At 34.9% G+C, this 12,536-nt stretch overlaps 1 protein-coding gene across 1 annotated transcript in view; it reads left to right on the top strand.

The window, feature by feature from the left end:
• LOC130236987 (filamin-B) overlaps positions 1-12,536 on the top strand; it is a 231,664-nt gene that overhangs the window by 121,373 nt on the left and 97,755 nt on the right. Inside the window, exons 10-13 of the mRNA XM_056467758.1 lie at positions 1,707-1,843; positions 4,756-4,949; positions 5,873-5,986; positions 6,922-7,065. Coding sequence (XP_056323733.1) covers positions 1,707-1,843; positions 4,756-4,949; positions 5,873-5,986; positions 6,922-7,065 — 589 coding nt within the window. The remainder of the gene's footprint in view (positions 1-1,706; positions 1,844-4,755; positions 4,950-5,872; positions 5,987-6,921; positions 7,066-12,536) is intronic.

The following is a 12,536-nucleotide window of genomic DNA, read 5'->3' as shown; positions in this document are numbered from 1 at the left end:
TATTTTTATACCTTTAATGGGCATTTTAAGATTTAAACAACTTTGTAGATTTTCAGGCATTATTATTTTTTATATAAATACAATATAATATTTTTCTAAAATTGTGGCTTTAAAAAATAAATAATTTTCAGAGCACTTAAACACAATTCTCTGAAAATTCCCAAGATTGATATTCTTAAAACTGTTGTGAATTGTATTTGCTTTGTATAATGAATATAATTTGGATTGTGGCCTGACTTACAACTTAGTAGCAACTTTAACCTTTGCAGAAAAAATAGAAATACAAAATACTTTCATTTTGAGCATTTATTTATTTATTACAAATTAATTTGTCATAAATACTTCAGTTGCCTAAAAGTTCTTCTTATAGCAGCTTTTAATATTTTAAAATGGCTATTTTTTTCATTTCAGTAAAGTATTTTTGTCATTTTCACTTCAATTTTATTTTTAATCAAATGAATTGGCAGTAAATTAAAATGTGCATTGATTTGCATTGATGCGGTTTAAATATGGAAAAACCTTAATTTTTTTTTCGTTAACTTTTAAATGGTAATGGTTCTAAAATAGGTTGTTGAAATGTTCATTTAGAAGTTTTCTTTAAAGGTGCTGTGTGTAAGTTTTTGACTCTTCTAAAGCATAAAAATGCCATAATATGCTTGCAGATATTTAAGAAACATGCTGAGTGAGCATTCTTGTTCATCTGAAAAACAATGCTGAATTCGTTCTGCTTTCAAATTATGTGTTACGTGCTGGAACGATGTCTTCGTTTTGGTCATTTAACCCACCCTCTGCCACTTTAGCCAAATATATTTCAGCACCCCGGGTTGCCTTGCTGGAAAACAGTGTATTTCATTCATTCAGAAAGGCTCTGAAAGCATGCGTCCGTAGCAGACTCCAAAATGAGACACAGATTCAGAGTCCCACATGGGGCTATTAATTAAACATTAGGTGAGCAGGTTACATTGTAACCGCGTGTCCTAACAACAGGCTACGTGACGTGATACGCAGTGATGAGCAATTTTGCTGTTTGCGCCAGACGAAACACGACAGAAATTTAAATACAGCCATTCTGAAACACAGAATAGTGCACTCTTAAACCTCTTCAGCTTTATTAAATGTAGATGCTGAATCACTGTTATGTGTTGGTTTGCACTGAGTCACAGATCTGAAGCTCAATTTAAAGTGGTTTATTTTATTTTCCAGATCTGAGGTGAACTATCTGATGTAAAATGGCATTCAAACTCACATTATTAGCATTTAACACTGAATAAAGCACATGAGGTGTACCTGAGGTGATCATTGTCAGTTTTCTGTTGTTCACCTGTGAGAAATAGAAGCCGTTTCTAATATATCAATATCAGGTGTTGTTTAGGACAAAAACTCATTTTAATATGAAAATATTCCTTCTATCTCATGCCGTTGCTTTTAGTTAGAACACGATTTACATCAGCCTTTAGGTTCAATGGTTAGGCTAGCTTCTGTTAATCCTCAATCTGGCAACCTGCGCTTGCATTTGTTTTGATCCAGGAGTGCAATACCTAGTTTAACCACTGGGTGTCAATCTTACACACTGCACCTTTAATCAAACAGTTTTTGTTTTATTTGTCTGACTCTGTTTGATTTAGTTAGGAGTGTAATAATGTCTTGGGCAAAAGCATCCCACGTTTATGATGAACATTATATTGTGTGTGTGTTCGTGTGTTCAGCCCTTTCGAGGTTCTTGTGGGCTCTGAAGCAGGACCGCAGAAGATCCGCGCCTGGGGTCCGGGTCTGGAGGGAGGCATTGTGGGAAAATCTGCAGACTTTGTGGCCGAATCCATCGGGACTGATGTCGGGATACTCGGTGAGGAGCTTTAAACCCATCGCTAACTTTAACACTTTATATTATGCTCTTATCTTGTGTAAAGGCTTATGATGGTATCAAATTTTTATTGTTGTGATTAATTGCTGAAGTGTATATCCCAACAAACACATCTACGTTGTAGCGATATTTGTACAATGTTGCATTTTGCATTGTTACAACGTAGACAAGACGTGTGAAGGCTGTAGCAACGTTGTTCGTTTAACATTTAGCAACCGTAAGACGAAGTTCCTATTATGTGTGTTAATGTTTTTTTTTCCCTGGCAGCTTATCAATACTGCCTAGAATACCAGATAAGCAGTAGTATTGCTTAATATTAAATATTGTTCATTCCTTTTTTTATTTATCAACTGCATGTGTAAACTTTTAAGTGTAAAAATGCCACACAAATGTATATAATCAAACTTTTGGTTTGCGCATAGTGAAAACCGGGGGGTGATGGTGCACACGTAGTGCAAAGTGGGAGGGGGGGGGGGGTGTTTGATGGGTGGGTGGGTGAAGGTGCGCGCAAACTGGGAAGCAGGTATGAAGATTAGGCATGTGCCGGTATCACATTTTCATGCTGCGATTAATTGATTGAGCTTTTACCACGGTATACGGTATTATCACGATATTGTAATTTTACTAGAGAAACTTCAGTTTCGTCAACTTAGTAACTTTAATAACTTTTTAATTAACTAAAAGTACTTCAAACATTTAAATACAAATAAATATAAATAAAACAATACACAATATAAAAGTAAACTTGAGCAATTATATCAAAGTGAATGTGCAAAGGGAAACCGTCTTCGATCAGCAATCGTGGAATGAACTGCCAACTATTCCAGCATGTTTTATGCAGCAGATGCCTTTCCAGCCACAACCCAATATTGGAAATCACCCATACACACTCATTCACACACACTCATACACTACAGCCAATTTAGCTTATTCAATAATAAACATAACAAAAACTGCCTGCTAATGCATGGGTAAATCTTCAAAGGGAACAGTGTTACATTTTAACCTCTTTCACCTCATCCTGCTTGCTGTTTCACTATCTAAACAATGAAAACATAATATAAGTCAAATTTGTTTCATTTTGATATTTGATTTACACTGTCTCTTTTGCAGAATATCAGTTTTAATAACCAATAATGGCCATTATAACAGTATAACGTACATTAAATTTAAACGATAAAGGTAAGCAATCAGTCAATGTGCAGAATCAGTGTATGTGGTTACATAAATTAATATATTAGCTTATCTTTGCACTCAGCCAAAACAGTTAACTGAGAACAAGTGATTCAAAAGACATAAGAATTGTTAGATAGAGACAACAAGATGAATTCAATATCACGTTTAACAACTATAGTGAGATGAGATCACCCAGCAGATGAACTGTCTGACATGTACTACACTCTCACCTGGGGTTTATGCTCACCCGCTGAACTAGTGGCTGCAGCTCTGGGCAGAAAGTGTGTGGTCACGTGATTTGCGTTTTTAGCCGTGTACTAGAATGAACAGAGAACTTTTCAGAATCGCTAAATGAAACGCCGGTGTATTTCCCGCGATTTCTCTGCGCCTCCCTTGCGTTTGTTCTCTCTGACTCTCGACTATTTTGACAAATACACACAGACGACGCACGCTCACACGGAGTCCAAAATAGGAGTTTGTGATTGGGCCAGCCCAATGTCAATACCGAAAAGAGCCAATGGGCTGCAGTGTCACATAGGCCAGCCCGGTCTGTCTGTCCGGGAAAAAAAGCATCTACTTTCAGAGAGTCACAGATCACAGCAGCGTCAATCAATAAGGCAGAAAAAAACGATAGGCTGCTAAGCCTTTTATGGGTCGATCAAATTATAAGACAATGATCAGCCCGGCCCAAAAAGTACGTCGGCCCACCGGGAAAGTGCCCGGTCTGCCAGATGGCAAGTCCGCCCCTGCGTGTGAGGATTATAGTGCTGTGGCAGCGGCGGCGCGCACACAATGCTTCTACATGTGGGGATTGTTTACATCAGAGTGCGCATCAGTTCTGCGCAGCATAACTTGTTTCTTCAAGCGGTTGATGGAAAATAAGCTAAGGCGCGTTCTAAGAATATAAATTTGGATCTATTATTTTTCACGGTATTTTGAAGTGCCCGCGATAACAATATCTTGCATATTCATTACCGTGATTTATCGCATTACCGAATACCGGCACAAGCCTAATAAAGATGGTTGCGCGGTGGATTCGGTGCGCATGGGGACTGAACCAAAAAGCAGGGGAGTGGGGAGGCGGGTGGTTGGAATTCCGGGAGTTTTCTGGGAGACAGAACAATATGGGAGGTGGGCGGGAGATGTGCCTGAAATACGGGAGACTCCCGGGAGAAACGGAAGTGTTGGCAGGTATGTTTAGCAGGTCTAATAACACAAAAATACTTGCTAAATTAATTATTTTCACCCAATTTCTGTTTAACAGAAGTTTTTTTTTCTTAATTTCTCAACAAATTAGTTTAATAACTCATTTCTAATGACTGATTTATTTTATCTTTGCTATGATGACAGTAATTAATATTTGACTAGATATTTTTCAAGACACTAGTATTCAGCTTAAAGTGACATTTAAAGGCTTAACTAGGTTAAAGTTAGAGTAATTAGGCAAGTCATTGTGTAACAGTGGTTTGTTCTGTAGACAATCCAGAACAAATATTGCTTAAGGGGGCTAATAATATTGACCTCAAAATGGCTATAAAAAATTAAACCGTTTTTTTTTTTCTTACTGAAATAAAACTAATAAGACTTTCTCCACAAGAAATACTGTGAAAAATTACTCGCTCTGTTAAACATCATTTGGGAAAAATATGAAAAAGGGAGAAACATATCACAAGACTTGTGATATCACTGCATGTTTAATCATCTGATTCCTCCTTCAGGTTTTGCTATTGAGGGTCCATCTCAGGCCCGCATTGAGTGTGAGGATCAGAACGACGGCTCGTGTGATGTCAGATACTGGCCCACCGAAGCTGGAGAATACGCTGTTCATGTCATGTGTGATGATGAAGACATCGAGGACAGTCCCTTCATGGCCATCATTGTCCCTGATAACAAAGCCAACAACCCCGGCCTGGTAAAAACACAACAAAACACATGCAGAATGTAAATACACGTGACATTCTGCATTTAGAAGACTGGAATTACATATTGCATCCACCATTTGTCATTATCACGTGATCTACCCATATCAGCTTTTATGGTTATTTTGATTTAAATGTATCAGGTTGTTTTTAGCTTGGAGTTTTGCTTAAGGATTTAATATTACATTTAAAAAATATAAATGCCTGACTTTATTGGAACCATTTTATTATGACTTTTGTAAACGCATTATTGTATAACTTCATTTAAATGTTTAATTGTAATGTAATACAATTACATCTATATATATATATATATATATATATATATATATATATATATATATATATATATATATATATATATATATATATATATATATATATATATATATATATATATATATATATATATATATATATATATATATATATATATATATATACACACACTGTAATTTTATTTTAATATATATAAAATAAAATAAAAATCTGAATAGATTGCGTTGCAACAATTTAAATCAAAACACTTATCTTAAATAATTGCATCTACATAATTTTAGTTTTACAAATTAAAATTAACATATATAATAAAATAATAATTTAATTTGTGATCACATTTATGAAGTGCTGGAAAAAAATACCATTAAAAAAAAATCCACTGACCAAACTAACCATTTGCGGGTGCAGATTTGCATACATTTAATTATGAAGACAATAAGTCAAATTAACCTTGTTTTAAGCTAATTTTCCTTTTATTCAGTTTGGTTAATTAAATGTAAAGAAAATTTGTGTGGTAATAATAATTTTAAAAAGTTAAAAGTGCAAATTAAAGAACTAAAATGTTTTTCTCTGCTGTGTTTCTTTGTTTGTTTGTTTGTTTGTTTGTTTGTTTGTTTGTTTGTTTGTTTGTTTGTAGGTGAAGGCTTATGGGCCAGGCCTGGAGAAATCCGGCTGTATCATAAACAAACCTGCTGAGTTCACCGTAGAGGCCACAGATGCAGGAGCCGGACCACTGAAGATTACAGCACAGGTCTGATGAACAGCATCTCCTCAAAATATATTCAAACTGTCAAATTTAAATGTAAAAAATGAAACTATCAATTTTAAACTTCTGAAATTAAAGATTTTAATTAAAAATGTAAAAATTCAAAATATCAAATTCAAAATTAATCAAATTCTAAAATTAAAAAATAAAATAATGTAACAATGAAACAAATCTAAAATTAAAGATGTTAAATTCAAAATTCAGATTCAATTTTTATTTTAAACTTTAAAAAATGTAAAAATTAATAACTTCAAATTTTAAATAAAAAAATGTAAAAATTCTAAAGAATTCTAAAATTGTAATTTAAAACTAATAATTCATCAATTTTAAAATGTAAAATTTCTAAAATTGAAGACGTTAAATAAAAAAAATTAAAAATTCAAATAAAAATTATAATTTAACAATTTTTAAAAAATCTAAAATTAAAGATGTTAAAGATATTAGTGAATTTTTTTTTTAAAACATTAAAAAATTAAGAAAATCAATTTTAAATCTAAAATTCAAATGAAAAATATAATTTATCAATTAAAAAAAATCTAAAATTAAAGATGTTAAAGATATTAAATTCAAAAACATATGTTTTTATTTTAAACATTAAAAAATTTTTTAATTCTATTTTAAATTTTAAATTTAAATAAAAAATTTAATTTAACAATTTTAAAAAATCTAAAATTTAAATGTTAAATTAAAAACTCAAAATTAAAAATTCAAAAAAAAATTTTTTTTAAACATTAAAAATTCTAATTCAAAGATTTTAATTCAAAGATGTAAAAATTCAAGCATTTTAATTGTCAAATTCTAAAATTCTAGTTTAAAAATGTAACAAGTAAAAATTAAAGATGTCTAATTCAAAAATTCAGAACTGAGCTGTGCATGAGTCAAACGTTCATTAATGCAGCATCTGAATGTCTTGCTTTCAGGATGCTGCTGGTGTCCCGGTGGAGGTGAAGGTGAAAAGCAGAGGTGACCAGGTTTACTCCTGCTCATACACACCGAACGCCGCCATCAAACACACTCTGGCAGTGAGCTGGGCTGGAGCCAGTGTTCCCAGCAGCCCCTTCAGGGTAAGAGCCGGATCTCAGACCTCCAGCGCAGACACTAACACTCATACAGTACAGGAGACTATATATACTAATACTCTACAGGAGACTCAATATACAGATACAGTACAGGAGACCATATATAATGATACAGTACAGGAGACTCCATATACTGATACTGTACAGGCTATATATACCAATATTGCAGAGGAGACTGCAGAGACTGTAGCTGAGACTCAAGATCTTGTTATTTTAGATGAGACTCGATATGCTGGTACTGTACAGCAGACTCCAGATCCTCATACTGTACTGGTGACTAGAGCTCCTGTTATTGATTCTGAGCTGCTCTACTTAACACAAACTGATGCTCTTTACGCTGAATCTGCCAGATATAAACCTCTGATCATCATCATCACCTCCATCATGGAGCGACACTGCGTTTCCATCAAATAATGTCAGACATTCAGGTAGATTTAGGAAATAAAATAAAAGGATCGGCTCATTTCATACACAAAGATAATTTAATATAAGAGTACTTTAACAAGAAGATAAATAAGTTAATGAATTAATAAATTAAATAATAGAAAAATATAACGGTTATGTGAAATAAAAACAAGTTCTGCAAGTGATCTCAAAATTTCCTTCCAAAAATGTCTTGATCTGCACTACAGAAAAGCAGATTAATATAAGGAAGATGTATCATTTATGCAGTGTAATTAATGGGTACACATCTAATTTTGACAATTATTTAAATAACAAATTGTCAAAAAATAATATACATATACATACACACACACACACACACACACACACACGCATATATATATATATATATATATATAAGGAAATAATGTGAATCATGTCTTTGCTGTTAAACATCACTTTGAAAATATAATATATTAATATTAATGCTGTCAATCAATAACATTTTTTTACTAATTTATCACACTTTTTTTGCAATTAATTGCATTTAAAAGACTGAAACTTGTAGTTTTGGCTATGCAAATGTAAAATTAATGTAAACGCAAGACAAAAAACTATTTAATTTCAACATATGATTGTTTATTAGAATTTCTGTTTAACTTGTAACAGATTTCTTCATGTAAACAACATACCTGCAATAAACCAAATCAAGATCCTCAAACAGCTGGCTTGACAGCCATATTTAATACAGAAATAAAAACACAGGCATATTAATGCCAATTGAATTTCACAACAATCAATGTCAATAACAAACAAAACTGATTTCCATGTTGGATTCTGAGTGGACTGCAGAAAAATGCCAAAATACAGACATCGCAAATATGGAAATTAGAAAATTATAATAATAAAGTATTGAATACAAACAATTGAACTCATTGAACAGTTGTAGTGCTGTGAGTTGAGAACATTAATTATAAACTAGAAACAATTTTGATTATTCCTCCTTTACATTCAGCCAGTTAAGAAAGTCCAGTCTGTTGACATTATCAGGGGACAGTGTGGCCCTTTTCTTTTGAATGATGTGAGCTGAGTGTTTGTACAGTCTCTCACAAGCAGAATCACAGAATCAGCATATGAATTTCGGTGCCTAATTTTAGTGCCACTGGTGCTACGACAAGGAGAAGCATCAAGGGGTACATCAAAGGCACCCACAGGTACGCGTTGTGTCACGCCAAAGACTTACAGGGACTTACAATTCTTACAGGGACTTTGGTCACACCATCTCTAAACATTTAATTCTAAACAACTTTGAGGGATACACCATCGGCGATGTTTAGGCGTTTGTTTTTGTTGCTAGGAAACACACACACACACACACAACGCGCGCTTTCCAGCGCACCCGGTGAGCGACTCCCGTCAGATTAATCAACACGCATGATCGTGTTCATCAAATTTGCTTAAACTAGATGTTCTAAAATTTGGCTATACAAAAGTTGCGTTTAAGGGAGAAACGCGTCAAACAAATGAAACATTTGAGGGCTCATGGACTCCTCTTAAAGGCAGAGGAATGCACTGGCTTCAACAGCTTGCGACATCATCTGGCACTTTCAGAGTACATTTACATGGACACCAATACTCTGATTTTAATATGATTACGACAGTACTCTGGTTAAGAGTCTACCATGTAAACAGCGATTTTTGATTACCTTAAAGGACCACCGAGTCACGAAATGCAGAGGTTTTTTATTCCATTCGGCATGCGGTATCAAATTCCATTAAAACAAAAGTCGAAAGATTAAAAATGAAACAGGAAATTAGATGAAACTCTGGAGGAAACGCTGGATAGCCTGCTGATGCGACATTAAATGTTTTATACTGTAACTTTCCTTCTAAAAGTCCTTCCTTGGTCTTATGCATATTTCTTTGCACGTTGAACACACCTTGGCCACAACAGGAAATTAAAAAACCTTCAACTGCGTTAATTGCGTGTGTTTTAATTTTTATTTTTACGTGTTAAATATTTCTAATCAATCGCCGAAATCATTGATTTCATGACCAAAATCATGTTTCGTTTCCACTCTCCGGCTAGCAGCTCTCAGCGCATCACGCAAACCCAGCCCCCAGAACGTCCCCCGAATCAAACATCAGTTAAAGCACACCATCGCATCATCACGAAACGATTAAAACGAAGACAACCGAAACAAACCAATGACACGTTAATGTGCAGCGTTACATTATACTTATATACGCACAGGCCTGTGGATTTTCATTCATATTGGTTTACTCGCCAACCGTTAGCATCGTACATCGAGTGGTCTCACCACTAACGGAGGGAAGACCCAGCGCACCATCCATAATATAAAACCACAGAACTTCTCCAGTAATAACTCTGTATACATATACATTTTATAACATCCTCGTTTTGATAGACGCCGTAAAACATTCAGCCCAAATGCTCAGGAGAGACCTAAAACATAATCATTTTCCCCTAGGCTATTTGACACTTAATAGGTAATTCCTCTTTATTTTAAGAGAATAATTAAGGATGTTGCATATTATTCGGTTATCTTAAGTTAAGTGTTTCAGGACATAAGAGCAAGTTATAAAATAGGCTATATTTTGTTGCGCTCAGCAGCTATTCACTAATAAAGCTCTACATTTCATATGTCATTTTTAAACTTTACCACGTTATTTTAAAACATAAACAACCTTACTACGTCATATAAAAACGGAAACATTTGTTTGAGGACATTTTTTTTACTTACAGTTTTCCCCAATACGTTTGTAAAGCAGCGCTGCGCAGGGCTGGATGACAGAAAAGGAGGTACAGTTTCTGGTTTCACTCACCCAAAAAATGCTCTGTTTGCACAATTTGATTAATATTATCATATCCAAATACTTTATGAATAATATAAGCAAATAATATTATATATTAATAATAAATAAAATAATCTAATAATGTCTTTGGACTGTGGGGGAAATCGGAGCACCCAGAGGAAACCCACGCCAACCCACGGAGAACATGCAAACTCCACACAGAAATGCCAACTGGCTCAGCCGGGACTCGAACCAGCGACCTTCTTGCTGTGAGGCAAAAGTGCTAACCACTGAGCCACCGTGTTGCGCCATATATAAATATAGTTTAGTTTTTATAAATATATTTCCCAGGTGACTTTTGAGACAAGGACATGCATCACATTATTTCCTAAAATATTTTTCTTCTGGAGAAAGTCTCATTTCTTTTAGTTTGGATGCAAAAAAATGTCTTCAAAGGGCACCCATGGTAAAAAAATCTACTTTTCAAGCTGTTTGGACAGACATATGTGCATGTATGGTGTATAGAGCGTCATATTGGGGGGATATAAATACACCCAGTGCTTTTTTTTTCAATTGAACATAAAAAACGGTGGACCAATTGGAGCTGTTTTCAAACTGACCGCAACTTTACGTAGGAGAGCGGTCCCCCCGCCCACCAATATTGATTGACAGGCACGTCATCATATCCTCAGTTTGTTGATTCACGTCCGCCATTTTCAGCGTGTGTCAAAGCGATATCACTAAAGGAACACGCTAGCTCTATTTTTAGATGCAAGGCTCATTGGGCTCAACACAAGAGCAATATTCTCCACATTATCGCTCTAATCGGAATTATTGGCTGTATCTTTAGGTAGGTTTGCAAACATGTGTACTTCTCATTGAGTCTACCTTATACTTCAGCCGTTTGCATTTCTCGCGATCCCAGAAGCTCCCTGTGATCTTAACTAGCATGCGTTTTAGAATTCTAAACATCGGTTTCTATCAGGGTACACTCAAGTCGACGGCTGGGCGCCGCGGACCGCTGCAGAAACCTATGTTTAGAATTCAAAAATGCGTGGCGCGACGATTCGGGCAGTTCATGCTTCTGGTGCGCCACAGAGAGTGTCTGATGTGCCATGTCGCGGCTTCGAGCGGCGCATCCGGTGCCTCAGTCAAAGTTAATTCAGTGTGCGTGGTTATTAGTTTCTGTGTACAAGCTCGGCACTTGAAACTAGCACACAGTTGACTGTAAAACTGTACAAAGACAGTTGTACAAAATGATTTTGTACTCTCTGCTTGGTCTGTGTCCGAGTCGTACATGTATGACTGAATGGTGATCCTCTCTTTCCTTCTCCGTCTGCCTGTCAGACTCTGTTGGAAACGCAGAGCGGGTGAGCTCATGGCCCCGCCCCCTTGTTACGTTGGTGGGAAGCCAAAACTAATTTACATGTGAAGCAACACACCCCTAAATCAGCGAGCTGTGGACACGCCCCCAACATGACACTTTTTAACACATTATAATAAAACAATCTGAATTGTGTTTTAAACTGAACCTGAACTGGCACACTCAGAAGAACCATAATATTAATATTACATCAGAAAAAGAGAGGCAAACTATGGGCCCTTTAAATGAGAATCCCTTGAGAATTTATTATTATTATTATTATTATTTTCTGAAACAGAACAAACCACTGTTATCCAGTAACGTATCTAATTACCTTAACTTGCCTAATTAACCTAGTTAAACCTTTAATTGTCACTTTAAGCTGAATACTAGTATCTTGATAAATATCTAGGCAAATGTTGTGCTGTCATCATGGCAAAGATGAAACAAATTAGTAATTAGTAAGAATTCTGTGTAAAAATGTGATTAAAAATCTCTGTTAAACAGCACTTGGGGAATATTTGAAAGAATAAAAATTACACTGCAGGAATATACATAAATATACATGCACAGCTTTTTATTCTGCAAAATTTGCATTTCAATGTGCATAAAAACCATTTTTATTGTTAAAAAGCTAAACCGTGCGAAATGTTTTGTAATCATTTCAGCAGTTTATTTCCATTTTTCTGCATCACTTGGTTGATCTGGATTTTGGATTTAAAAATAAGCCAAAAATGATAGTCAAATATGTTCTGCTTTTACAAGTATTGCTTAGTAGTGTTCGTTTTGCGTTGCATGTTTCTTAATCTTAACAGGATCAGCACTGTATGAAAAGTTTTTGCTACATAATCGGCATTATAATCAGTTATTTAGATGCATATTAGTTTTCTAA

This window comes from Danio aesculapii, chromosome 11 (assembly GCF_903798145.1).
Source record: "Danio aesculapii chromosome 11, fDanAes4.1, whole genome shotgun sequence".
Taxonomy (NCBI): Eukaryota; Metazoa; Chordata; class Actinopteri; order Cypriniformes; family Danionidae; genus Danio; species Danio aesculapii.
Note: the sequence above shows the minus strand (reverse complement) of the source record. Positions and strands in the feature narration are given on the sequence as shown.